Below are 27972 nucleotides of genomic sequence, written 5' to 3' on the forward strand. Positions count from 1 at the left end.
TAAACCATGGTTTAATATTATCTGCAAACCAGGCCACTGAATATCTGATGGTGACAGCACCAAGGAGAAAGGAGACAGAGAGAGCAAGCTTAATGCGGCAGTGTTTTTAGTCTTTTAACTGTGTTTATTGGAGCTGGGAGTTAAAATTAGGCAGCAATTGGAAGTCAAGGGGGAGATAACCAGACAGTCCCTGTTTTGAATAATACACATGATGAATTTTATATTAACATGAACAGTAAAAAGTTGACTTCTTGTTAAGTTTCCGGGGAGTTTGTCTCATTCCTCTATTGTCTCCTTTTTGCCAGTCTCTTGTCCCTCGAAGAGTGGATACTTGGCCTCCACATCAGCCCAGGTTATGTTGCCGTTTGCAAGGTCCCGAACTATGGTGGGAAGCTCAGAGATCTGGAAGCAGGAAGAAGAAAGGGCACTTTCAGACTCCAGGATCAACACAGAGCTAATCAACTTTCTCAGAAGAACTATGGGGCTTAGTCCCCTTGAGACTGAACCGTTGCAGAATGTAGGCAGCCAGTTGTACCCAGCAATGGGTGGGCTCCTTCTTAGAACTGTAGAGTTCGAAGGAACCAAGGGGGTCATCTAGTCCAACCCCCTGCAATGCAGGAATCTTTTGCCCAATGTGGCACCCACCACCCTGAGATTAAGAGTCTTCTGCTCTACCGACTGGCGCATTGGACAGGATAAACACACACCAGACCACAAGTTAAAATTCTTGTGTGCATTCTCTGCTTCACTGGTCACAACTCCCATCAGCCTCACTGCGTGGGCACTGCTTCCTTTTTCTCAGGATATTTCTGGATTATAATAAGGAGCCCAGGAAAATCCTATCCTTACCCTTGAAATAAAGGTATCTGTTGAGGCTCAAGTTACAGGCATGTTGCAGTTGGTGTTTGCTCTCCCATGAACACAGAAGGGTCATGGTTCAGAGGTATTATTATTAATAATAAGAAGAAGAATACCCTGCCCATCTGGCTGGGTTTCCCCAGCCACTCTGGACAGTTCTCTACAGAATAATAAACACAATAAAACATCAAACATTAAAAACTACCCTAAACAGGGCTGCTTTCAGATGTCTTCTAAAAGTCAGATAGCAGTTTACTTCTTTAACATCTGATGGGAGGGCGTTCCACATGGTGGGCGCCACTACTGAGAAGGCCCTTTGCCTGGTTCTCTACAACCTCACTTCTCACAAAGGGAACTGCCAGAAGGCCCTTGGAGCAGGACCTCAGTGTCAGGGCTGAACAATGGGGGTGGAGACACTCCAGGTATACTGGGCCGAGGTCATTTAGGGCTTTAAAGGTCAGCACCAACACTTTGAATTGTGCTCGGAAACGTACTGGGAGACAATGTAAGTATTTCAGGACCGGTGTTATGTGGTCTCAGCGGCCGCTACCAGTCTAGCTGCCGCATTCTGGATTAGTTGCAGTTTCTGAGTCACCTTCAAAGTAGCCCCACATAGAACACATTGCAGTAGTCCAACCAGGAGATAACCAGAGCATGCACCACTCTGGCGAGACAGTCCGCAGACAGGTAGGGTCTCAGCCTGTGTACCAGATGGAGCTGGTAGACAGCTCCCTTGGACACACAATGCGCCTCCATGGACAGCTGTGAGTCCAAAATGACTCCCAGGCTGAGCACCTGGTCTTTCAGAGGCACAGTTACCCCATTCAGGACCAGGGAGTCCCTCACACCTGCCCGCCCCGTTCCCCCAAAGACAATACTTCTGTCTTGTCAGGATTCAACCTCAATCTGCCATCCGTCCTCCAAGCACCACCAGACACTGTGCACGCAGAAGGACTCCAGCATTTTCAGGCTGGCCCAGAAATGGACGCAGCCAGAAACCCTAGAGAGCTGCTGCCAGCCGGTGTAAGCAATACTGGACTAGATGGACTAATGACCTGACTTAGGATGAGAACACAGGACAGCTGCCTTATGCTGTCTCCCAACCACCACTGGTTGTAAGAGTGGACTTGTCTCATTCTCCATTCAACGTGTTTTTAGCTCCTTCTGCTTCTACCTGCACCCACTTTGATCCTGGCCCCAATCGGGCCACAGTTCAAAGAAAGCAGGACTTTCCACACCTTTCCCTTCCGGTTGCTTGTCTCGAACCTCCAACTTGCTCCCCGCCCCAACGCAAAGGGCACAGCCTACCTCAGCTCGTATCTGGCGCATGGAGTCGCGGTCTCGCAAGGTGGCCGTGTGCGGTGACCGGTTGACCGTGTCAAAGTCAATCGTGATCCCAAAAGCCACACCGATCTCATCCGTCCTGGCGTAGCGCCGGCCGATGGATCCGGAGGAGTCGTCCACCTTGTGGGAGACCCCGTTTCTTGTGAGGGCTTCGGCTGCAAGAGGAAACAAAGGTGTGCGTCGTTTTATTGAGTCGGCTGGCTTTATAGAGAATTTAAATGGGAGAAGAGAAGAAATGGGAGTCCCCCAAAGAAGGATGACTGGAAACCTCAGCTGATCAAACTCAAGTCCAAGTTTGTTTTATTTAAAGGGTTGGATATTTGCGCAGCCCTTGAGAATGGGGTGGAATGTCTAATTTAAACCACATATACGCACAGAGAGAGACAGCTGTAACTGGAAACTAAATTCAGTGTCGTTGCCGTGAACTAGAATACAGTGGTACCTTGGTTTACAACCATAATCCGTTCCAGAGGTCCGTTTGTAAACCAAAACAGGTTGTAACCTAAGGAGCACTTTCGCCAATGGGGCCTCCCCAAAAAATTTCTTCGGAATCCAAAAAAAAAAAAAAAGCGGGAGTTGTAATGCAAAAATAGTTTGCAAACCGGGACACACACTTCTGGGTTTGACGTGTTTGTAATCCAAAATGTATGCAAACCAGACTGTTTGCAAACCAAGGTACCACTGTACTGCAGCATACAATATATGAGACCACAAAGCCCTTTGGATACATTATGCCTTCCCTAATGCCAAAACGAAATATCATAGAATTGTGGAGCTGGAAGGGACTCCGAGGCTAATCTAGTCCTGCAATGCAGGAATCGTTTGCCCAATGTGGGACTCGAACCCACAACCCCTGAAATTAGGAGTCTTGTGCTCGAACAACTGAGCAAAGGGCACCTGAAGCCAAAAGGGAAGCATGCATCCTAAATATGAACCAGTTTCCATGGCCAGTTGTGGGTTTTTTTCCTGTTGGGGAATGCTCAACCACAGGCGTGGGGAACCCTTTCCACCCCGAGGGCCACATTCCCTCAGAGTTAACCTCCTGAGGGCCACATGCCAGCAGATGGATGTACGGTAAAGGTAAAAGGTAAAGGGACCCCTGTTCATTAGGTCCAGTTGTGACCGACTCTGGGGTTGCAGCGCTCATCTCGCTTTATTGGCCGAGGGAGCTGGCGTACAGCTTCCAGGTCATGTGGCCAGCATGACTAAGCCGCTTCTGGCGAACCAGAGCAGTGCACGGAAACGCCGTTTACCTTCCCGCCGGAGTGGTACCTATTTATCTACTTGCACTTTGACATGCTTTCGAACTGCTAGGTTGGCAGGAACAGGGACCGAGCAACGGGAGCTCACCCTGTCACAGGGATTCGAACCGCCAACCTTCTGATCGGCAAGCCCTAGGCTCTGTGGTTTAACCCACAGCACCACCCGCGTCCCTGCAGATGGATGTAGCCAGAGGCAAAAGCAAGCAGAGCAACAGGTGCAACTGCAGGCTACATTCCACACTTGTGCCAGTGGTTTCTGCATCCACACATCTCTCCATCCAGCAAGCAAGAGGCATGATCACAGTTCAAGCAAGCATGCTGGTCAGCTGAAAGCACTCCAGGATAGGGCAAGGCAAGGCCAGTGAGGGGCAAGGTCTGGGATGAAGAGTCCTGAGAGACAGATAAAAGAGTCCCAGAGGGTTGCATTCAGACCTGCCCCAGAGGTTCCCCACCTCTGCTCAAGCACAATGAAGTCACATCAGTGAAACAAATCGTGTAAAAAAAGAAACAAACTGGTCAATCCCCTTTCCTACTGAACACTCCCAATTCATTGATGCAATTGCAGCTTTGCTAACACAGGTCAGCCCGGAAGCATTGGGAGCTACTCACATAGTTCCTTCACAAACGGAATGAATTCCTGGTTTTGGCTCAGGGGAAGGACAGAGCACTTGAACGGCGCCACCACAGCAGGGAAACTGAAGTACTGGTGGAGAGAGAAAAGTGAAGCAGGTGATCAGGCAGGGGAAACCAACAGATCCAGAGTGGAAGAGTCTTCATCTGAATTTGATGGGAATTAGGGGTAAACTGGAAGGTTCCCCCCCACCCCCATCAACTCTGCTCTACGTATGCTATGAATTATGTGACTAGAAGACTCTGATTTTGTGCTCTGATTAAGTAGTGAAAAGAACATTCATTTTGATCTTGCAATTTGGACCTTCGGCTGCAGATGCTTTTCTTTCTTTTTTGCCAAGTCCAGATTCCTCCACGCAATTAATGGGAAAGGAAGAGCTGAACCTCAATGTTCTTAAGAGGGGCAAAGGGCACAGAAAAATAGGCAGAGTGGAAGCTACCGAGGATCGGGGGGAATTAAATACAGAAAGCTAGAACCTATGTTTGTGTTCATACAATCCACTCCAGGTGACCAAATTGTTCTTTCCATATATACAAATATTGGATATGTGCATAGAAACATATGCCCATTTAACAGACAACAAATTATATGTTTTCTACCTTCAAAACTAAGGCTGGAAGCCTAACTTTTTTTACAACACTCCAGAGTTAGAGAGCTATTTCATACATTTCAGATTTCCAAAAAAGAAATATTCTGAGTAGGAAAATGCTTATCATGACATGTGGAGTGTGGAGTTGGGGTGCAAGTGTTTCACGTGCCCCAAGCAAACTGATCAGGTAGTCATGTGCTTGCAGCTGTCACACTTGTTTGCACACTCCAAGAAACATGAATTGCATACCTGGAAATGAATTGTGTGCAGGAAGTCATAATTGTGCCAGGTAGCCTAACACAATTGCTGCTTGTCTGTGAGGTTACTTTTATTCCCATTTTACAGACGGGAGAAAGGGAGCGGAGAGAAAGAGCTATGACTCAAGGCCGCTGGGGGCTGAGTAGGCTCTAAGCCAAGTCTGCAATGCCCAAATCCAGCCTACAGTGCTGAGGCTACAAAATCCGCAGAGCCTCCCATAGGAAGCCATCGACATACATGAGCTCTGAAACCAGACCAAAGTCACAGATGGGACTTCCTACCGTCCGTTGCTCATCTCCCTCCCGGATGCGGAACGTGTGCTCAAATATCGTGTACATGATTCTTCCGATACCAAACGAAGGCTCAATCACATTGGGGACAATCTCTTCCACTAGAAAACAGATAGGCAAAAAAAGGGTATGTTTTGCTAGGCCAACTCAGGTTGGAAGCCATGGAAGAAGCTTTTTGTGTTCATAACAATTCTGCCCAACAGCGACAGGGCTCCAAGGTTGCCACTGTAACGCCCACAAACACTACTCTCTCAATTTCACCGTACGGAGCAATTACCGTATTTTTTGCCCTATAGGATGCACTTTTTCCCCTCCAAAAATGAAGGGGAAATGTGTGTGCGTCCTATGGGGCGAATGCAGGCTTTCACTGAAGCCTGGAGAGCGAGAGGGGTCGGTGCGCACTGACCCCTCTCGCTCTCCAGGCTTCAGGAAGCTATCCGCAAGCCTTGGGAGCCCGGCGGGAGTTCCTGCTGAGCTCCCAAGGCTTTTGGACAGCAGCCTGCAGCCCGAAACCCGGGGAGCGCAGCGGGGCGCACCCCAGGCTTCGGGCAGATATCCGCAAGCCTTGGGAGCCCGGCGCGACTTCCTGCCGGGCTCCCAAGGCTTGTGGATAGCAGCCTGTTCTGGGGGCTGGGGTCGGGGGAAGCTCGGGCTTCCCCCACCCCAGCCCCACGCCTGGGGGGGAAAAATAATATTTTTTTTCTTTATTTCCCCCCCCCAAAAAAACCTAGGTGCGCCCTATGGGCCGGTGCGCCCTATACGGCAAAAAATTCGGTAGATCAGGCTTCCTCAACCTTGGCCCTCCAAATGTTTTTGGCCTACAACTCCCATGATCCCTTGCTAGCAGGACCAGTGGCCAGGGATGATGGGAGCTGTAGTCTCAAAACATCTGGAGGGCCAAGGTTGAGGAAGCCTGAATTATATCAACGCTAGTGGCCCCAGCAGAGGTAAGGCACTGCCATGGGAACTGCGCATCCCAGTCAAACCAAGTGAATGGCATCTGATCACATTTATAATGGTGGTTTGTGCCCCCTGACCAAAAGGAAGCCATTTCAGTGCTTGTCACGCTGCTGATGAAAAACAGCCGTTCCAGCATTTCTCAAACTTGGGTCCCCTGCTGTAGATGGGCTACAACTCCCATCATCCCTGACCGCTGGGGTCCTGGGTAGCTAGGGAAGATGGGAGTTGTAGTCCAACTACAGCTGCAGGACCCAAATTTAAGAAAAACTGCATAAGGCTGCAATTAGATGTGCTACAGTGAATGGAAAGGAAGTCTCCCACTGATTTGGGGCAGGGGACAGTCTTCTGGCTGTGATCTTTACTATTTTATAGCAGCAGGTACATGTTGGAATCTGCGTTCAACCGAGCTGATAAAGCTCATCTTCTGGAATCACCCTCCGACGTGATTAACGACCTGAGCCTTTGATGAGGCTCCAGGCACATTCCCATTCAGCAGAGAATCAAAGCAGCACGCGGAAGTGAAGAGATTTATGGCTACATCGCTATGCTTTATTTTCTAAGCTACGCAGACAGAAAAATACATCCTCTCTCCGTGAAAGCAGAGAGCAACTGAAAAAAACAAAGGAACAGGAAACCAGTAACGACACATCCGTCTCCCGTCTTCCGTGAGACTTCCAACAGCCTGGAATGTCTCTGGAATGTAAACAGAGTCTTGTGACTCCAAAGCACTGCACAGTGGCAAACAGAAACTAACATCACAGGGAGACCTACCATGTAAGGTTTTTTGGAACCTCTTCACACCGACCATGTCCTTTGTTAGTTGAAAAGTTTTCCCTTCCGTTTCAAAGGTAAATTCCCTGAAAAGAAAAGGGGGCTAAGAATCAATACCAGGCTCTTTTCCTTCCAGAGGAATCTGTGGAGTTAAAGGAAAACAGCAGCAGCAGTGACCTTCCAGTTCAAAAAGCAGGTCCAGCAGATGCCAGGAGAAGTTGAAGGTCATCAAAGGCATTTCAAAAAATAGTTATGAATGAACAACCAGGTCAGCTCAAGGATCCCTAACAACATCCTGACTGGGTATATACTTCCTGAAAGTAAACAGCTGAGGAAGAGCAGGTAATCCTTCTCTGCAAGCTTCATTCAATGAATTTAGACAGTCCAACATCATCTCCACAGGCTTGGCGCTTGGTTGCCAACTCCTAACCTCTACGATCACTATGCTCAGGAAGTTTAGAATACTACATCTTGAGATTAGGGATTATAGAAATTAAGTAAATACAGCAAATGCTAACAAAAATGGTGGTTACGTATTTATCTATCGGAATTACTATAAACCTTCAACTCAAAATATTACGGTGGTGTACAATAAAATCATTAACGTCTCAAAACACAGAGCCAAGGCTAAATCAAATTATTTCTCCCTTTTGTTCCGAGAGTGTTTGGGGAGAAATCTGTTATGTTTTGTTCCTTTTTTAAAAGGCACTAGTAGGGAAACGCAATCCATGAAATGAAGGGGATTATGGGAATTGGAGGAAAGTATTGCAGATGGAGAATATAGAGGGGGAAAGACCCAGTCAAATCAATTTTGCAACATACTGATTAGCCTAATAAAGGTATTGCTCTAATGCGGATGTAGGCCATGGGTAGGCAAACTAAGGACCGCGGGCCGGATCAGACCCAATTGCCTTCTGGATCAGGCCCGCGGATGGTCCAGGAATCACCGCGTGGATCACCAGCACACGCATTCTTTCCCTCTCCCTCACACGGCAGCAGCAGCGCCTCCTCCCTTCCAGCTTCTCCCTGCCCTGCCTAGAGGAGGAAGGAGGCTGGGCTTTGTTGGAGCAAGCAGCAGCAGCGATTGAGAAGCCACCATTTTAAGCAGCCCCTCTCCAGAGCCCTTGCTCATCATCCCTCCAGCACCACCGCCAGCCCCTGTCACTCGCAGGACACAGGTAAGCAGCCACCAGGGCTCGTGGTGGTCTTGAATCATTTTTATTTTTTTCAAAATATAGTCCGGCCCCCCACAAGGTCTGAGGGGCAGTGGACCAGCCCCCTGCTGAAAAAGTTTACTGACCCCTTGGCAAATGAGCATACTTCTGTGGATTTTGTGATTTTTTTTAATGAAGAAAAAGGAGGGTCAACTGGGAGCCTTTGCTGATTGGTGGCCGATTCAGTCTCCTTTCATCTTCTAATCCAAATTTTTAAGTAAAAATTGCTCAGGCTTTTTCAGATCTTTCACATGCTCTTTCGCCCTTGCCAAAGCTCTTGAGTGTGCTGGAAGAGGATATACCGTATTTTTTGCTCTGTAAGACTCACTTTTTCCCTCCTAAAAAGTAAGGGGAAATGTGTGTGCGTCTTATGGAGTGAATGCAGGCTGCGCAGCTATCCCAGAAGCCAGAACAGCAAGAGGGATTGCTGCTTTCACTGCACAGCGATCCCTCTTGTTGTTCTGGCTTCTGAGATTCAGAATATATTTTTTCTTGTTTTCCTCCTCCAAAAACTAGGTGCGTCTTATGGTCTGGTGCGTCTTATATAGTGAAAGATACAGTATGTACTACTGGTTCTTGTGATCCAAGAGCAAATTTCATCTACGAAAAACAAAGATTTCTGCAGACATACTACAGAGTTGACACAAATGACAGTTTGCCAGCCGCATCGTCAACAAAACCCGAGATAGCCTGAGATCAGAAAGCGAAGCCCCGGAACCTAAGCACTCTCTGGGTGACAATTCAGTCGCAAGTTATTTGTGCTCCAATCTGAGCATCGCGGCACAAGTTGGTGGGTGGAAATTGCCTGATTCACCTCCCTCAGGCTCAAATACTTACCCTTTTTCGTTCAACAGTTTCTCCATCTCGTTGATGTAGCACTCATCGCAGATGGAAAGGTATTCCAGCACCAGTTTAGCGTCCTTCTTGTAAGCCTTGCCAATGGCTCCCTTATTTGCTTCGAACTGAACGACGTTGGCTGTTTTGTGCAGGTTACGTTAAGGAATCCCAAGGGAACAGGAGGAACGTGAAAAACTTAAAACAAATCCTTATTTCCAGATGAATAGGCTTTGGACTCTAATGTAACTGAAATAGAAAACTAGCCTATTTTTTGCTCTATAAGACTCACTTTTTCCCTCCTAAAAAGCAAGGGGAAATGTGTGTGCGTCTTATGGAGCGAATGCAGGCTGCACAGCTATCCCAGAAGCCAGAACAGCAAGAGGGATTGCTGCTTTCACTGCGCAGTGATCCCTCTTGCTGTTCTCGCTTCTGAGATTCAGAATATTTTTTTTTCTTGTTTTCCTTCACCAAAAACTAGGTGCGTCTTGTGGTCTGGTGCGTCTTATAGAGCGAAAAATACGGTATCTTTAGAAAGATGTTTCCCCCCAAAAGCATTTTATTTTAAAATCCGATTTAAATAAAAAAAAGCTGTTTTAAATAAAAAGAATCATATCTGTGTGTGTTGTGTGTATATGTAAAATATCATTGATTTTTACCCATCCTGGCTTCAAGAGAGCTTCCTGAATCTACTCCCAGCAGCCTCACAAACGGAAATCCATTAGGTGAACCCGCACATCCTTCCAGCCCGATTCCCCGTCAGTTAGAACTGTTTTATTTCTGAAAGGATATGGGTTCCTTCAGAGGCTTTTCAGCTACAAGAGGAACTTTGGTGGCTCTGGCGTGGCAAGAGAGGTCGTAGCAAGAGCGGTCAGCACAGCCAACAATTTCAATCCATCCCTGAAAGACCAAAAAAAAAGAGGATTCACCTCTGTTCAGTACACCGCCGCGTGAGTTAGCCAAACTCTCTCCTCTCCCCGGCCTCCCCTCGATTAATACAGAAGCCTCTGCAGCGGCTATCAAATTACTTACGTAGGATGTTTTGGACTCTGCATCCCAGCAGTCGCAGGCGTAGTGGGCCATTTCGTTCTCCATGTGCTGTCGGAAGCGCAGCTTGTTTGGAGAGATGCCGACTTTGACAAGGTAGAGGTAGATGCGGCCAATGAAGTAACCGAGCACCGAGTTATTGATTACACCCTGAAGGGGGGGGGGGGAGAGAGAGATGGGATGCCAAAAGCCAAAAACTGCTTCCTCAAGTAAATATGCACTGAAGAATTGATGCTTTTGAATTCTGGTGCTGGAGGAGACTCTTGAGAGTCCCATGGACTGCAAGAAGATCAAACCGATCCATTCTGAAGGAAATCAGCCCTGAGTGCTCACTGGAAGGACAGATCCTGAAGCTGAGGCTCCAATACTTTGGCCACCTCATGAGAAGAGAAGACTCCCTGGAAAAGACCCTGATGTTGGGAAAGATGGAGGGCACAAGGAGAAGGGGACGACAGAGGACGAGGTGGTTGGACAGTGTTCTCGAAGCTACCAGCATGAGTCTGACCAAACTGCAGGAGGCAGTGGAAGACAGGAGGGCCTGGCGTGCTCTGGTCCATGGGGTCAGAAGAGTTGGACACAACTAAACGACTAAACAACACTGAACACCTTGTGTTCAGTGTTAGAAGCTCAGATGGAGGTCTTTAAGCAGAGGCTTGACAACCATATGTCAGGAGTGCTCTGATGGTGTTTCCTGCTTGGCAGGGGGTTGGACTCGATGGCCCTTGTGGTCTCTTCCAACTCTATGATTCTATGATTCTATATACTGTATAAGCTAATCGCCAAATGGCACCTTAAACCTAGGTTGCGGTTGCCACAATGGAATGTCTAGGTGCCTCTTTTTTTACAATAGAGTTTTTTCTATTGCAGTTGTTATTGTGGCTGTTATTCATTTCATTTCTATACCGCTTTATATTTTATATTTATAAATCTCAAAGCGGTATATAACACATTCAAACTTCAAATCAAACGATCCAGAATAAAACAAATTCAAGCTTCAAGGACAATATTTCAGATTCTCCTCTGAGTGGCATTTTGCTTTCCCCGGTCACCAACCAGAGATCTCCACATGGTCGCAACTGGACCTGCGCCGGTCGCAAACCGTGCCTGGTGCCAAGGGAGTTTCAAACTCCTTGAGTTGTGGTATAAAATACCGGGCCCTTTTCCATGAAATTTCAACAGCATCCTCCATGTATTGAATAAGGAAAGTTAAGTTAGGACCAATCTTTTTATCAATTCCACAGGATTTTGATGCCAAGGTGTTTTAAGGGCTTGTTCACAGCTGAGCAGGGGGCCTACAACCAAATCTCAACAATGGTTATCAGAAGCTCAATTTTTTGTCAACGTGGTGAAGATTCCTACATGTAGTAACAGCAAACCCAACATGTCTGTGTCTTGGAAAATCAGGATTTTAGTTCTTGAAAGGTGCTGAGACTTTCCACCAAAGTTATAGGTAGGTAGCCGGGTTGGTCTACCATAGTCAAAAAATTTTTTGAAAAAAAATCCTTCCAGTAGCACCTTAGAGACCAACTAAGTTTGTCTCTAAGAGCCTAGAGCCTAAGACTTGCCGATCAGAAGGTTGGCTGTTCAAATCCCCGTGGCGGGGTGAGCTCCCGTTGCTCAGTCCCTGCTCCTGCCAACCTAGCAGTTCAAAAGCACGTCAAAGTGCAAGTAGATAAATAGGTACAGCTCCAGCGGGAAGGTAAACGGCGTTTCCGTGCGCTGCTCTGGTTCACCAGAAGCGGCTTAGTCATGCTGGCCACAAGACCAGCTGTATGCCGGCTCCCTCGGCCAATAAAGTGAGATGAGCGCCGTAACCCCAGAGTCGGCGACGACTGGACCTAATGGTCAGGGGTCCCTTTACCTTTAAGTTTGTTATTGGTATGAGCTTTCGTGTGCATGCACACTTCTTCAGATACCAGATACTTTCCATCATAGTTAAGGCTAAACTTGTAAAGTGAATACAGAATTAATCTGTGTTGCTTCTTGTTCAGAAATTGCAATATGCAGACCTCATCTAGTTCTCCACAAAGGTGAGTATCTAGCAGAATTCATCTAGTGTTCTCTTCCACATTTCCTTCACATGCTTCTGCTGCAAAACACACTTTCAGTACCTGCTCAACAGCATCCCCCAGACGCATGGAATGAGCCGACTGCCCACTGGTCTGGGCTTTGGAAGAGTACAAGAGGATGTGAAGGTCTGCTACATTCTGGAACTTAGGGTGATGCTTCTCACTGGGATCCACAAAATGCTCAATTTCTGCCATTGTGAATTCTCTAAAAGACAAAGGCATGCCCTGGATTTAGTAGCTATTCTGTTTGAGAGCCACTATAGCATCTCCCATAAAGGTGAAATAACCCACAAGCTCTGCACAACACCACGTACACAGGTTAAGCCATCTCAATGTCTCGTGGCGTCCCAGACTCAGAGAGCTGGAGTCACCCAGTGGACACTGGGATAGGGAATCCAAGGGCAAAGTTCATGCTAAAGCTGCAAGCATTTGGCACCATATATTCCATTATAAATTACACAATTATAAATTATACAATTATATATTCAATTGTAAAGAGAACAAACAGAGAATATATAAAAGGTCCACCACTTTTTAGCCACCCAAAGAACAAATAAGTGCAGTGAAAATCTCAAGACAGTTGCAACAGTAACCCGTCTACCTATAACCATTTCCCCTTCCTCACAAAAAACCCACACCAAATATCTACATTTCGAAATGTTCTACTTCTGGGGGTCCAGTTAAAGTCAATGCGGTAAAGCAAAGTAAAAATGACAAATATTCACAAATTTATGATATGCCACAGACAGTGCCGTCAATATTTCCAAAGGTTATGCAACAGGGCCTTTTGTGAAATCAACATGTAGAGAGGTGACTGCATGGGGATCATTTTAGGAAGACACACCCATGGTTCCATTCCCTTACAAGTTGAGAGAGAGAGAAAGTCCGTGTGTAGTTTTCACAAACTGTCATAGAAAAATGCTTACAGTACCTGACTCTAATGAGGCCTGAGCGAGGAGAGATCTCATTCCTGAAGGAGTTCCCAATCTGAGCAGCAGCAAAAGGAAGTTTGCCTTGGTTAAATTCCAAGAGGCGTTTAAAGTTCAGGAAGATCCCCTGCGCAGTTTCCGGTCTCAGGTAACTTAAAAAAAACACACAAATGAAATCCAACAATGAAACCAACTGAGAAGCAGGGAAATAACTCTCCTGAGAGCAGACGAGCCTGGTTCCTCAACTTTTTTGCATCTGGTTCCATAGTCTCAGCGTCTTCCTGCTCCTGTGCTTGTTTTTCTGGGAACAGGAACACTAAATACTGTTCGATTTTAAACCAATTTTCACTTTATTGCTTTACTGCACCCTATGATACAAGTAGCTGACAGCCTGAGGCATCATTGCTGCTTATCCGTCTTACGGCCACATAATTAAACACCAGGAAGACCTTTCCAACAGCAAGAGCTGTTCAACAGTGGAATGGATTCCCTTAGGAGGTGGTGGGCTCTCCTTCCTTGGAGGTTTTTAAGCAAAGGTTGGATGCTCATCTGTCATGGATGCTGTCAGGGGCTCAGGAGCAGAAGCACAGGGGAGAATGACAGTGACCCGAGAGATTCCATGAGCTTCTGCAGTGAATCAGAAGATTCCCAGCAAGGGGGGGTCCCAGGGGGGACGCACCAGAAGCAAGGGGCCAGCGGGGACTCCCAAAGCAGCAGCGGAGGATCAGGACCAGCCCCCCCACCAGAGCGCAGTGGGGGGGAAGAGTCACATGAGTCAGGACCAGCCTCTCCTCCAGCGGGGAGAGAAGATGAGTCAGGGCTGACCACGCCCCCGTCGGAAAGTGGGGAAACGGAGGGAAGGCCAGGTCCAGCTAGCCTCCCCGAAGGAGGGAGCAGTGACACAAGTGTAACGGTCAGAAGGAAAGTGGGAGGCTGGGCGTGCGCGCCAAGTTCAAATGTGCAGGCGCGCGGGACAGCAGAAAACCCGGATTGGGAGCCAGGTCCTAAAGCCCGAAGGAGGGAGGGGGAAGAGTCAGGGGACTCAGCGTCAGAAGAGTCTAGGAAGGGCGAGACCCCGACGGGCAGGCGGACCCAGAGGAGAAAAGAACAAAGGAAGAGGTGGAGCAAGGCTAGAGTCTTAAACTGGTGTCAGGGGGGAGGAGATTCAGACAGAGCTTTGGCGGTCTAAAGTTTGAGACGTAGTGCTGCACGCTGCGGCTGTGGAAGTGAAACTGAACTTCAATAAAGACTTTTATACTAAACAACGAAGCAGCGTTGGTCCTCTGTGAGCTGGGACCTCGGGCAGCTCTGACAGATGCTTTAGCTGAAATTCCTGCATTGAAGGGGGTTGGACTAGATGACCCTCAGAACCCCTTCCAACTATAAAATTAAAATAAAATTAAAGATTGCAAGGCTGGTCTAGTCAAAGAGAGATCATCTGCTGCAAATAACCCACACAGCAGTAAATTTGTCACCCTTATGTTATATTAGGATAAGAACAAAAACACCTCACATGGAGCTGAGTTGACTACCATGGCCTGGTGCAAATATTTCCTGTCAAAGGCTCAGGGATCAATTCCCAAGCAATTTTTTTGGAATTTAGCTCATTCCTAGCTCCATGACTCCTAGCCCTTGCTAAACCTTCCCACCCCAGAATTCCCAAATCGCATGTGGGGAAAAACCACTACGCTTGAGAATTTGCGGGTTTGGGGTGTGGGGAGCAGTCTTAATTGTTTTATACATCGCTACCCCAGTCCCTCTTCCATCACTGGTAGGTTCAGCAACACACACACACACACCACCCCAAACAAACTGAAGATCCCCAAGACCTCCTCCTGGGGAGGGTTAGGTGACTATAAGAAGAACACAATGGAATGTATTTAACTGTAGCACGAGTCAGTCACCCTCGCCAAGCCCAGTAGGTCACAAGAAATATGCCAACATCCATGCTTAATTTACCCTGGCATGTTTCCTCCAGGCCCGATAGATGTCTTGAACATAAGATTGAAGGACACCGGAGGACTGAGGTCATTTCCAGTAATGGGAGACTTCACGTTGTAGTTTACAAACAGATCCGCAAGCTCTTCCTGGCCGTAGTTGTCCAACTAGGAGCAAAACATGAAAGGCATTTAACACAGGAACCTGCAGCAAAGACTTAACTCTATCCACCCTGTCTCCTCTTTAAAAAGACACCAGCCCGTTATGAGAAACTGCAAAGCATTAATCCTGGCATTTTACTGGGGGAAGCAACAAGCATAGATTTGCCAGCACAGCCTCTTACAAGGGCATTCTGGTGATGGGATAAGGGGCCAGAGCAACACAGACAAACAGAAACACTGTCACGCGTTTCCCAAAGCGTGCTATGAAGAGGGATGGCAGGGAAAGAGCTGGGCTGGGGAACCTGTGGCCCTTCAGATGCTGCCGGACTACAACTCCCATCATCCTTCACTGCTGACCATGTTGCCTGATGGGAGTGAAGGCCAACCAGAACTTGAGGGCCACAGGTTCCCCCTCTCCCTCCTTCAGAAAGTAAATTAAAAAGCCCACAATCCTTCTATATTTTCATGCCCCAACCCAATGTCAGCTGTTTGTGAGAATCAGGAAACCAAACCCGCAAGTTAAAGGATGTCGAGATAAGTGCACAATGGGTTCAAGGAGGAACAACCCTTTCTCCTTTTCTTGTGAGGTTATGAACTGCTGCAAATGCCTCCTAGGAAGGAGGGTGGTCCGTCTTTCCCTTTCTCTGGCCAACAGCTACTTCTACAGGAGGACCCAGTCGGGAGAGGATGGGCGACAGCAGTGCAAGCGTCGACTGCCTACACTGCAGCTATCAAGTCCCGCTGTGTGTTTCCGCCACACACCCCTCTTGAACCTGCTTTGAGAAATGATGAGTTCTCTTCGGGGAAGCAAACATGGCCACAGGGGCTCCAGCTGCTTATATCCATTCCTTCCCCTTCTTACTCACACTGGGTCAACGAAAAAATGAATAGGCCAAGTGAGCCAGGGCCAAGTGCCACAAGCCAACTGAATCTTGGGCCACGCTCAACACAGGCAGGTGTCACAGCTACAGCTTGACAAATCTCAGTTCCCCCACCAGGTTGTTATTATTATCCCAGCATCCACCTTGTTTTATCCAAAGCAAAAGAAAACATATATAGGCACGGATCAGCTAAGAGCTCCCTTTCAGCTTTGCTCAATCTACGGAGAAGCAAGTTTCACAAATGTCAGCTGCACAGATTTGGACAAGCAGGACTAGAAATTATTCAAAGGTCAGAAAAAGGGGAGGAGGAAGTTTCTTACTTGATAGGCTTCACACTACATGCGGAGCTCTGAATTTGCCTGTAACGGAACCATGGAACCAATTGCCCACCACTGTGCAATTGTAATAGATTCCCAGCAGGTATGTGGAACAAACCTTTACAATCTACACACCGCAACGCAAAGCACACAGCCACTCCACCAAATGAATTCGCCCTGTAGAAAACTCATTTGTGAGATGTCAACTTCCAAGTTCGTCCAGTGTCTTAATTCTTCCCAGGGAATCCGAAGTAAATAATTGAAAGCTTGCATCTCCGTTTGCACAGCCACATACTGACCTGTGTCAGAACATTCTCCATTTCAGCCTTCTTCTCAGCTGTACATTTCTTGTCCGACATCAGCTTCTGTAAGTGAGCTGCAAGAGAAGGCAGAAAGAAGCATTCGTGGCCTACCACAAAGCCCACCAGAATGCAGATTCTAAGAACTAGATGGGCAGTTTCCAAATATAGGTGTCCGAAGAGCCCCCAAGATCCCCAAAGCGGAGATCAGTAATGATAGGTTTCTCAGAGAAACATGTCTATCGTATCCATCATTAGTGACTTCCTTCTGCAAAGCACAGCTATAGGAGAGAGTTCCATGCTCCCAGTTCAAGGTCAGACTTGTGCTCAAATACCCTCCAGGCTTCTCTATACTGCATAGAGGGTTCCTCAACTTGAGTGTCAATGTAGAAAGGAGTTTTTGAAGATAAATGTCTGAAAGCAACCGAATCAGGGAAACCAATTTGGCTCTGCCCTTTCTCCCAACATGTTCAAGGATAGAAGATACTCAGCCCACCCAGAGCTGGCACAATTTAATGTTTCTAGTATCATTTTCACAGAATAAGAACAAAAAGTAGCTGCTGCTGGGTTTGGGCCAAAGGCTCATGTAGTCCAGCATCCTGTTTTCACAGCAGCCAACCAGATGCAACAGAAATCCACCAAACCTGCGAGTTCCCAGTGAACATAAAGTGAACATAGAGCATAGCTGTCATGGCTAGTAGCCAATGATTGCCTTACTCTCCATGAATTTGTCTAATCCTCTTTGAAGACCACCCAAGTTGGTGACCCTCAGGGTGACTGCCACTATTCCTTGTGGGAGTGAATTCTGTAGTTTCTGCTGTGTGAAGTAGTACAGTGGTACCTCTGGTTGCAAACGGGATCCATTCCGGAGCCCCGTTCGCAACCTGAAAGGAACGCAACCTGTGTCTGCTCACGCGCGGGTCGCGATTCACTTCTGTGCATGCGCGAGTGATGAAACCTAGAAGTAACCCTTTCCAAGAAAGTTGGCTTCCAGGTGGAAAAATCTAAATTGGAAACAGAACTGTTAGAACCCAAAACTAAGATTTTGTCAAAAATGTATAACTTGCTGCTGAAATGGAACACTCAGGATGAGACTGTCAAATCAGCTATGATTAAATGGGCACAAGATGTTGGACATAACATTATGTTTGCTGACTGGGAACAGTTGTGGACCACTGGGATGAAATTTACGGCATGTAATGCCTTAAGAGAAAATATTATGAAAATGATATACAGGTGGTACATGACCCCAGTCAAGCTTGCAAAAATTTACCATTTGCCCGATAATAAATGTTGGAAATGTAAAGAAAATGAAGGTACATTTTTTCACCTTTGGTGGACGTGCCCTAAGATTAAGGCTTTCTGGGAAATGATCTATAACGAATTGAAAAAGGTATTTAAATATACCTTCTTGAAGAAACCAGAAGCCTTTCTCTTGGGTATGGTTGGCCAGTTGGTGTCAAAAAAAGATAGAACTTTCTTTATGTATGCTACAACAGCAGCAAGAATACTTATTGCAAAGTACTGGAAGATGCAAGATTTACCCACCCTGGAAGAATGGCAGATGAAGATGATTGACTGCATGGGATTGGCAGAAATGACTGGCAGAATCCGTGACCAGGGAGAAGAGTCGGCGGAAGAAGATTGGAAGAAATTCAAGGACTATTTACAGAAATATTGTAAAATTAATGAATGTTGAATGATGTCGGATAGAAATTAAGGGGTTTTTAGCTGTAATGCTTTGAGATAAGGATTTGCTGAATAAATAATTTGAATTGGACTACAAGAAGGGGAGGTATGAGGAGGTCAGGGAAATATGTCATTGAAAACTAAGTATTGTGAACTATATGTGTTTTTAAACTTTTTTGCTTTTTGTTTGTATAAAAATTGGAAATTTTAATAAATATCTTTTTTTAAAAAAAAGAAGTAACCATTTCCAGTACTTCCGGGTCACCGCGGGACGCAACCTGAAAATGCTGAACCTGAAGCAAACGTAACATGAGGTATGACTGTACCGTCTTTTCACAGCACATAGTTAAACTGTGGCATTCACTCCACAAGAGGCAGGGATGGCAACCAACCTGGATGGCTTAAAAAAGGATTAGAAACTGTCTAAGTCACTCTTAAGACAGCATTCTGTTTCCAGGCAAATTTCTAGCCCTGACAGCTGCAGAGAAAGGAGGGAGGATATTGAAAATACGGTGCTGAAGATATGCCAGCCCAGCATAATACATGGCTTATGCTAACTTGGCTTTCGCTTGGGAGAGGAGAGAGATTATAACTTTCAATCTAAAAACATTTGTTAGATCAGTGCTGAGGCAAGGGCGGCGGGGGGGGGGGACAAGTGAAACCAGTCCTGCTCTCGCAGCACAGCATACCTTTCAGGAGATGATCAGCTCGAAAACACTCCCCATTTTTCACATCCTTCACCATGAAGTCTGCAAATTTGTCTACGTGGCCGGAGGTCCTGCAATGGTCAAGAGTAGCGTCATCGCGCGTGGCATCAAGATTTCTTTTATTCATTGGTAGATTTATAAACCGATTCACAGTGCAAAGCTACCCAAACAGTGTGTGGTTAAAAAGATATATCACAGACTTAATGGATTGCTTTCAGTAAACCAAAAGCGGTACTACTGTGGTAGAATTCACATTCCGCAAAATGGCAGAGTTATACTTCAGGAAACTTCTTGAGCTGGCATCTACCTTCCCGCTGCAGCGGTACCTATATAAGCACATGTGTGCATATATATATATATATATATATATATATATATATATATATACAAAAAGAGTGCAATATATATATCACACTCTTTCTTTTTTCACTTTATTTTGTAGAACTGAAAAAACTTCAGTAATAATAATAATTAATAATAAATAATAAATAACAACAACAACAACAACAACAACAACAACAGTAGGGTGACATGCTACTTACTTCAGAACAGGTTCTGGCGTGAGCATGGTGCAGTCTATCTCAAGAATCTGCTCTTCTTGGATGAAATGCTGCCTCCAGGCATGAACTACGTTGTTCTTCAAAGCACAACCCACAGGACCAAAATCATACAGGCCACTCACACCTGCAAGAGAGACAAGCTGTGAACACACACACACACACACACACACACACACACAGACCATTCCAAATAAATAAGTAAAAAAAACAGAATTCCGGTCTGAAATCTACAACATGAGAATTACAAAAAGTTTTGCAACATTTTATTAGTGCCATAACATAGAACATAATTCATTGTTATCTCCTTACTACTGCTGGCAATTACACAGTTCAATTTTTGCAGATTAAGGCAATTAACTCATCCAACCATGAGAAACTTCCTTTTGACATTGAGAGAAGCATCTCCTGGCAATTTTTACTAGGATGCAAGCACCACTGAGCTCAAGATCAGTGAGACAACTCCAGGTAAGTGTGCATAGGATTACATTGCAAGTATTTTGCTCCACTAGTGGAGATTAAAAGGTCTGTTACAGTAATACCTGTCTAAAATAACCTACAAAAACCAGATATAACATTTGTATAGATTTAAGTAAAGCAAAGGCTCTCCTCAAAGGGAATTTACAAATTCCAATAAAATTCCTATGAAGTTTAAACCCATAAAAAGAATTTGCTCATGATGTACTATGGAGCAGTGTTAGAATTAGACCCAAGCAATAAATTGCACTGAATGACAATATCATAAAAGGTAAAAGGTAAAGGACCCCTGACAGTTATGTCCAGTCGTAAATGACTCTGGGGTTGTGGCGCTCATCTCGCTTTACAGGCTGAGGGAGCCGGCATTTGTCCGCACAGTTTTTCCAGGTCATGTGGCCAGCAGGACTAAGCCGCTTCTGGCACAACGGAACACCAAAACCAGAGCAGCGCACAGAAACGCTGTTTACCTTCCCGCAGGAGCAGTACCTATTTGTCTACTTGCACTTTTTGGTGTGCTTTCAAACTGCTAGGTTGGCAGGTGCTGGGACCGAGCAATGGGAGCTCACCCCGTCATGGGGATTTGAACCACCGACCTTCTGATTGGCAAGCCCAAGAGGCTCAGTGGTTTAGACCATAGCGCCACCCGCATCCCCTGACAGTATTATACACCCACCTAAAATTTTTAGCACCATTCAGCTTAATGCAGACGGTAAGCTAGATCTCTGACATCTTTCATTATTTTTATTGTTAAATCTGATTTCTATGTTACTGCTTGCCTTATGTTTAAAACTGACCATTACATCCTGTATTGTGCATTTTATCATGGCCTAAGACTGCAAAAATAAATAAATGGTGAAGAACACAGAAATCATGCTCTAAAGAGCCCACAATTACAATTATAAATTGTGTACCTCCATAAATAGAAAAAGCCTGGTCATAGAAAAACCTTCGCTTCAGAGTATCTTCCATTTTAGCTCTGTCCACGATATCATCCTTTGGCTGCAAAGCCAGCTCCTGTAAAAAAACGAATGATAGATTTCAACTAAAATAGATCTTCCCTGATCTGATTCATTCTCTCTCTCTCTCTCTGTAGCACACACACCTCCCTCTTTAGAGATACATTGCCCTGCATAAAGCAGCATAGTGCTGGATGTCTTCTGCTTGTATCTGAAGCTGCCCAACATCTGTAAAACCTATTTTTAAACACAGTCATAGGGCACGCTGCTTTCAGCTGCATCAGAGCCAGGACTCTGAAGTGCACATGACAAGGAGCCAGTGATGGAAAAACCTCCAGAAAAGTAGCTGAAGTCCTCAGTTAAGTGTTTAGGGAAGGCTTCTCACTACCTGGTGCTCGCCAGATGTTTTGGACTACAAGACCATCAGTCCCACCCAACACAGCTGCACTACCCAGGGCTGATGAGAATTGCAGATCAAAACATCTGGAGGGCACCAGCTTGGGGGAGGATAGCTTACAAAAACACATGGCTTAGAAAGAAGCCTATAGATATGGTGCAATCAATATACACCCTTCGAGAAATTTGCTGATAATACGGGTGCTACTGAAAAAAGGGATCTCAGTGTTAGTCCTATTACTAACATGCATTTATTTAGCACCAGAAGGAAACTGACCAGCTCTCCTCAAAGATAATATAGCACCAACAACATTGCTAAATATGTTTTTAATAATCTCCGTGTGATTATATTTCCGTACTTTACTGTGGTTGCAGATCACTGTGTGACTTACATATTGGGAAACAATGCAAAATTTTAATAAGCCTAACATAGCTGGGATGCCAAATTTCAAAAACTTAAATGATGTTTGAAAAGAAAGAAGAAAAATGCAAATAGGTGTTTATACGGCCCCCAAGACATGACAGTCTCCGCCCATGAGTACCAACACTTTGAATCTGGCATGCCATCACTAGCCATAATGAAGAAGAACCACAGTTTGGCATTTGAAGGAAATGCTGAACTATGGTTAATCTGGAAATGGACACTGAAACTTCCAGCCACCTCCTTGAAGACACAATGGAAGAATAAAAGGGGACAGGAAGCACCTAAGTCTGAAATTCATTGTAACTTGTCAGTGCAACCCTAAACCTTGGTCATTTACTCTGGCATAAGGGGGGCGGGCAGGAACCAAAAGTCAACAAAAAAATTGACCCCCAAGGCTCACCTTTGCTTCAAGGATTCTTTTGCGAGCCTTGAGTTCAGCTACTGCTTTGTCTACATCCACCTGGGGAGCCTTCTCTTCCTTCAACTTTCGAACAAGTTCGCCCTAGAAAAAGAATTGCAAACAGTCAGTACAGGTTCAGTTCTGGAAGAAATCCCATGAACATAGCCGGTGGCAGGGAGGAATTGCCAGCAGAAACAGCACTTTTCTGCCACTTAAACTCACTACACATGGATTTGAGGGGCAAGCGATACCTGACCCACAATGATGTTTAAACCAGTACAATTGCCTTTTGAAGGCGGTGGGGAGGTGAGCTCTCACAAAGAAATGCACTGCGTGTGGTGCGTCACAGTCTATGTACGTTTACCAAGAAGTCAAGTCCCACTGTGTGAACGCAATTTACTTTCTAGGAAGTGTGTCCAGCATTTCGGTATCATTGATTTTCTGAAAGATGTGACAGTAAACAAGAAAAAAAAATTGACAGAAGCAAGTTATTACGGCATTTCAATAAAAGCCATATGATTTTGAAAGACAGCAATGCAACTGACTGCAGACATCTTGATAAAGGCTTAAGGATGGTTTCACCGTGGGTTGATAAGAATGTAGGTTAGAAAAGTCATTCTTACTAGGATTTCTTATCTCACATTCACAACAGTCCTGGGAGGATAGGCTATGACAAATGTCCCTTCCACATGGTATCTACTGGGTCCCATGGCTAAGAACCACCATAGGTCTTATATCCCACACTTCAGTTTCCACACAAAATTCAATACTAGTTTTTCCTTATATGGAAAACAGAGCAGGGCAACGTTATTGTGAAACTTAGGTGGATAGAACTCCAAAAGTCCCAGGTTGAATCCTACTCAGAATTCCCAAGTAGTTTGTCACAAATTATGCATATGGAGTCTTGCAGTGAATATATACACAAAGGGTACAAACCCTGGTGAGTCACAATCACAGTTCCCCAGATTTAGGTGGGTAAGTGCATATATGGGGAGGGGCATACACAAAAGTCGACACTCAGTAAGTCTACTGTCTTGACTGCTCCCAGCAGGTGAGATTGTATGGAGCTGAAGAAACCAATGCAAGGGCTTAGCTGGATATATCCCACGACAGCCTTTGCCAACCTAGTGCTCTCCAGATGTTTTGGACTATAACTCCCATAAGCCCCAGCCAGTTGTTGTCCAAAACATCTGGAGGGCATCGGACTAGCAGAATGCCTTAAGGATTAGATTCATATTTTTTTAAACTCCATCACCTTCCTAGTTTCACACATCACAGTTTAGCATCAATCTTCCCCCTAAACAGATTTCCCTTATTGAAGGTCTCAAATGGGACCGCATTTTTTATAATAAGTCCTTTCTACACTGGTAAACCGTTCGCTCCACTGACAAGCAGCTGGCAGGAAGAGCAGAAGTCGAGGGCAAAGGAAAATATGAGCGGGAGGGAAAGAGCTTCAGATGTGGAAAGAAATCTCCATCCTTATGAGATTAATCAAAGAAGAGGCAGGCACGCCAAGCATGACAGACCACAAACGCATCAGGGAGGAAGCGAAAGAGAAACCCGACAGCGTCCATTGCTGCAGCCAGACTAACAACGAGCTTGATTCTGAATGTGAAAGTTTGACTCGAAGTCACTGCAGTTGCAGGCTAACGTGGCAGAAGGGAGGGAACTGAAGGTTGTTTTTTTAAGCTAGAAAAGAAGGGAGTGAGAAGAAGGGAGGAAGAGGGGGTCGGCTGAGAGATAAAATCTCAGGAAAGCAATATTAAAAAGACATTTGAAATCTGCAGTCACCAGTAATGAAAGGGGGGGGGGCATGCATTTTTAAAAAGCCAGCAGCATTTGTAGTTTCGCATGTCAAGAAAGAGAAAGTCCAGAGCACACAGGAAAAAGGCAGAAATTGAGGCAGGGGGAGGCGGGGGGGGAGGGAGAGGAAGGAAATGCCAACAGGATTCATTTATTTGAGAGAACCTGCCCAACCCAAAGAAAGTGCAACGGAGCTAGACTGATGTGGCAGATTTCACTGCAGCTTTGTCCCTTATGGCAGGGAAAGGGATCCACCCCTCTAACACAGAAGCCTATTGCATCAGGCACTGCTGCAGGAGGAAAACATTAACCCAGCCCAGGACTGATTTCTCACTCAAGGAGATCTGTCCAGAGGTGTAATTAAAGTGTTTCTTCCTTCCCTAATGACGGGGACAAGCCAACAGTCCATACAACCTCCTCTTCATTCACCAGATCTTAATCTCTGCCAGGCTAATTTCACATCACACAGCACACTCTCTGTGCCTGGCAAAAGTCCCTTCTCACACCAAGCTTTACTTTCAGCATTTCCTTATTGCAAATACGAGAAAGCAGGAAGATTCCTGCTTAAGAAAACGTACTGTGTTTGTGTGTCAGCTATTGAGATTTCTTTTTAAAGGATAACCTCCGACTCTTGCATCAAGCCACCAGAACCTGATTCAGCAAGATCTCCTTATAACCAGGTAGTTTGGGATGGTGTATGATGATTCACAAGAAAAACAAAGCTGAAGCATACACTAATTAAGATGCTACCCATCCAGTTATGTAAAGACACCGATCTGAGTCCATTTTACATGACTAGCTAAGCAAGAATAGACTGTGAACTTAGTGGCATAATGGGGAATTTACACAGAAATAGCCATGTATCTAAAGATCAGGTATATAAATAATATGGGTATGCAGGGCCTTCTGCTCAGTTGTGAAACAACCAAACAGATCCAATTTTGCATTAGACTGGAATATATAGACATACACCCTCCAGGATGCAAAGATATAAAAGAGTATTGCAGGAACCAAGCAGATCTGAGAGTCAGATGGTATGTGGGGAAGCAAAGCTCATCTCCACCTTGTGAAATCCCCCACACAAAAAGTTAAGGAAATTTAACAGTACAGTGCTTTAAAGCAGCACTGTCTATCAATAGGCATTCATCCCTACTGGGAGTCTAAATATATCCCCAAATCCTTACAACCATTGTATTATTACGACTACAATTTGTTTATATAAACTGCTTTTCAGCCTAAAGGCCCCCAAAGCAGTGAACAGCCTATTAAACTGATAAGAACATATATTATGCTTGATCTTACCCAAAAGACCATGAGAAAATGCTTAATTTGCTTCTTTTCAAATGAACAAAAGTGGCTACAGATCTTTGAATCAGAGAGCGCAGAGATTCAATTCCTTACTGCAAGGTATCACATCTGTCTACAAAAGGAGTGTCATAAGGGGCAGGGTAAAGGTTCATTAGGAATAAAGCATTCCAAGTGAAACAACTCTGTCGAAAGCTAAGGCTGCAATTCCCCACTAACCTAGGACCACTGAACCCAATGAGCTTACTTCTTAATAGATATGTATAGAGCATTGTGCTGTGTAAGACATGCGGGAGAAGAAAACGATGCTCTGTGTGGACTCCACTCTGCTAAAAATGGGTTTGAATCATCATTTCACACTGTAGGAAGGAAAGGGGACCTTAAACACATTCCTCTAGAGAGTAAACAGCTGGAGCAATCCAGCTGAAGAAAATGAGAGGAAAGACCATCCACAGTATATGGGACAGCAGGGGGAAAGAGTTCATATCTGTCTTGTTCTCAGCTCAGCTTATCACAGTGGGAGAGGAACTGCAGAGAAGCATATGAGTTTATAAAGAGGAAGGCAGGAATCTAACAAAAGACCCAGATCTATGTTCAGGTAAATCTCACCCACCCAAACGGAATATAGGAACCTAGTTATATGAAAGAAAATGCAGCAGAGAAATTAGCTGTAACATAAGACAAATCTCAGGAACCTGGGGAAAGGATCCACTGCGCCACACACACACACACACACACACACACACACAACTGGCTCTCTATGAGAACAGGAATGCTGCAAAAAGACACAGCACTTTAATTCAAATGTACATGAGGACTTTCCTGAAACAGGATTAAGGAATGTTTGTATGAATCTAACTTTAGGTAGAAACAGATCTGTAACTGAAGGGGGGGTTTTTCTAAAGCAATGGTGACTTCCTACACACCTCAAAGCTACAGGGGAAAGCTCTGGAGAATAACCAGGAATTAAGCATTTGTATGTCTCTCTTAATTCTACAGCTACACCGTGAATGGGGGGCAGAGTGACACGCAAGTCGGAACAGAGAAAGATGACTAGGATGAGAAAGCTTCAAACAAAGGAAGGATCCAGAGGAAGCACCTGTCCTAAATCAAGTTTTGAAAGAACGCCACATCACGACACGCAAATCAAGGGTTGGTTAGGATCCCCCGAAAACACCCAGGATCCAGAATCCCAAGCAAATCCCACCCAGAGTTCCAAGCATAAAGGACAACCAGGGGCAGCTGCATCCTGTCCCTGGGTATCCTCAGATCAGAAGGCTCCCAGGACAATCCTATACGCATGGTTGTTCGGAATTGAGCCCCACTGCACCCAGCGGGGCCTTACACTTGCGTAAAGAGTCTTTGAAGCCTGACAGTATTGCTGTCAGGTGCGATTATTCACCTCTTTCCCACTACACAGATCCAGACTGCAAGGGGAAGCCTATTGAAAGGGGGGAAAGATAAGTCCTCTATAGACATATCCCTGTGTGTTTGTAACTATATATGTCTGTCTGTCTGTGTGTGTGTGTGTGTGTGTGTGTGTGTGTATCTCCAGATATATGTGTGCATCCCTATTTATATGTATGTGCATCTATTTATCCCTATGTGTTATGTGCATATATATATAGATATAGATATGTGTGCGCGTATGTATGGGTATACAAGTATGTGTGTATATCTGTGTATTATGTTTATATGTGTGTACAGTGGTACCTCGAATTAAGTACTTAATTCGTTCCGGAGGTCTGTTCTTAACCTGAAACTGTTCTTAACCTGAAGCACCACTTTAGCTAATGGGGTCTCCTGCTGCCGCTGCACCACCGCCGCACAATTTCTGTTCTCATCCTGGGGCAAAGTTCTTAACCCGAGGTACTATTTCTGGGTTAGCCGAGTCTGTAACCTGAAGCATCTGTGTCCTGAAGTGTCTGTAACCCCTAGGTACCACTGTATGTCTGTGTGTGTGTGTGTGTGTGTGTGTATATATATATACACACACACACACACACACACACACACGGGGGGGGAGAGAAATGCAGATTCTAGACCCTCATCCAGATTGGGGGGGGGCAAGATCCTAGGATGAAAATGAGAGAAGCACCCGTCCCAAAGTATGCGGAGTCCCCCCTCCTCTTTCTAACACAGGCAGACATCCCCCCCCCCCACTGATGGACAAAGGACCCCCCCTCCAAACAAGCCCCCCGTCCAGCCTCACCTGCTGCCGCACCGCCTGCCTGAGCGGGGCGAGCAGCGCCTCGGCGGCGGGCCCGTCCATGCCGGCGCCGGGGTTGCTGGTCCACTGGGAGGGCGAGGAGGAGGAGGAGGAGGCGGCAGGGACGGCGGAGGGGGACCCGGGGCGCCGGGTGACCAGGGTCCGGCCGGCGGGGCTGGGCTGGAGGCCGAGGGAGGCGAGGGGGCTGAGCAGGAGGCTGCGGATGCTGCTGCTGCTTCTGAGGCGGCCGAGCGAGGCGGCGCGGAGGACGCTAAGGGGCCACGGCATGGAGCGCAGGAGGGCGGCGGCGGAGGCGGCGAGGCCCGGCCCCCAGCATGATGAAATCCCCGGCCGGCGAGGCCGCCCTCTCCTCTCGCCCCGCCTCGAACCAGGCGGA

The 27972-nt window shown here is 46.0% G+C and overlaps 1 protein-coding gene and 1 pseudogene across 2 annotated transcripts; both read right to left on the reverse strand.

The window, feature by feature from the left end:
* Positions 1-101: 101 nt before the first annotated feature.
* On the reverse strand, positions 102-27972 carry GARS1 (glycyl-tRNA synthetase 1). Of its 2 annotated transcripts, none has more exons than XM_053359515.1 (17): positions 27579-27972; positions 22259-22360; positions 20994-21096; positions 19591-19732; positions 19031-19119; positions 16653-16729; positions 15016-15161; positions 13059-13208; positions 12170-12332; positions 10044-10208; positions 9803-9911; positions 9015-9159; positions 6964-7049; positions 5224-5333; positions 4074-4167; positions 2167-2357; positions 102-402 (listed from the first exon to the last, which is right to left on the reverse strand). In XM_053359515.1, the coding sequence occupies exons 1-17, from the start codon at positions 27861-27863 to the stop codon at positions 277-279; spliced, it is 2283 nt and encodes a 760-aa protein (XP_053215490.1). In that variant the 5' UTR covers positions 27864-27972; the 3' UTR covers positions 102-276. The 2 variants fall into 2 exon arrangements, with proteins under 2 accessions (XP_053215490.1, XP_053215491.1); XM_053359516.1 differs by having other exon boundaries at positions 9015-9155; positions 9799-9911.
* On the reverse strand, positions 25154-25383 carry LOC128398575 (uncharacterized; annotated as a pseudogene).

The sequence above is a fragment of the Podarcis raffonei genome, chromosome 12 (assembly GCF_027172205.1).
Source record: "Podarcis raffonei isolate rPodRaf1 chromosome 12, rPodRaf1.pri, whole genome shotgun sequence".
In the NCBI taxonomy this organism is placed as follows: Eukaryota; Metazoa; Chordata; class Lepidosauria; order Squamata; family Lacertidae; genus Podarcis; species Podarcis raffonei.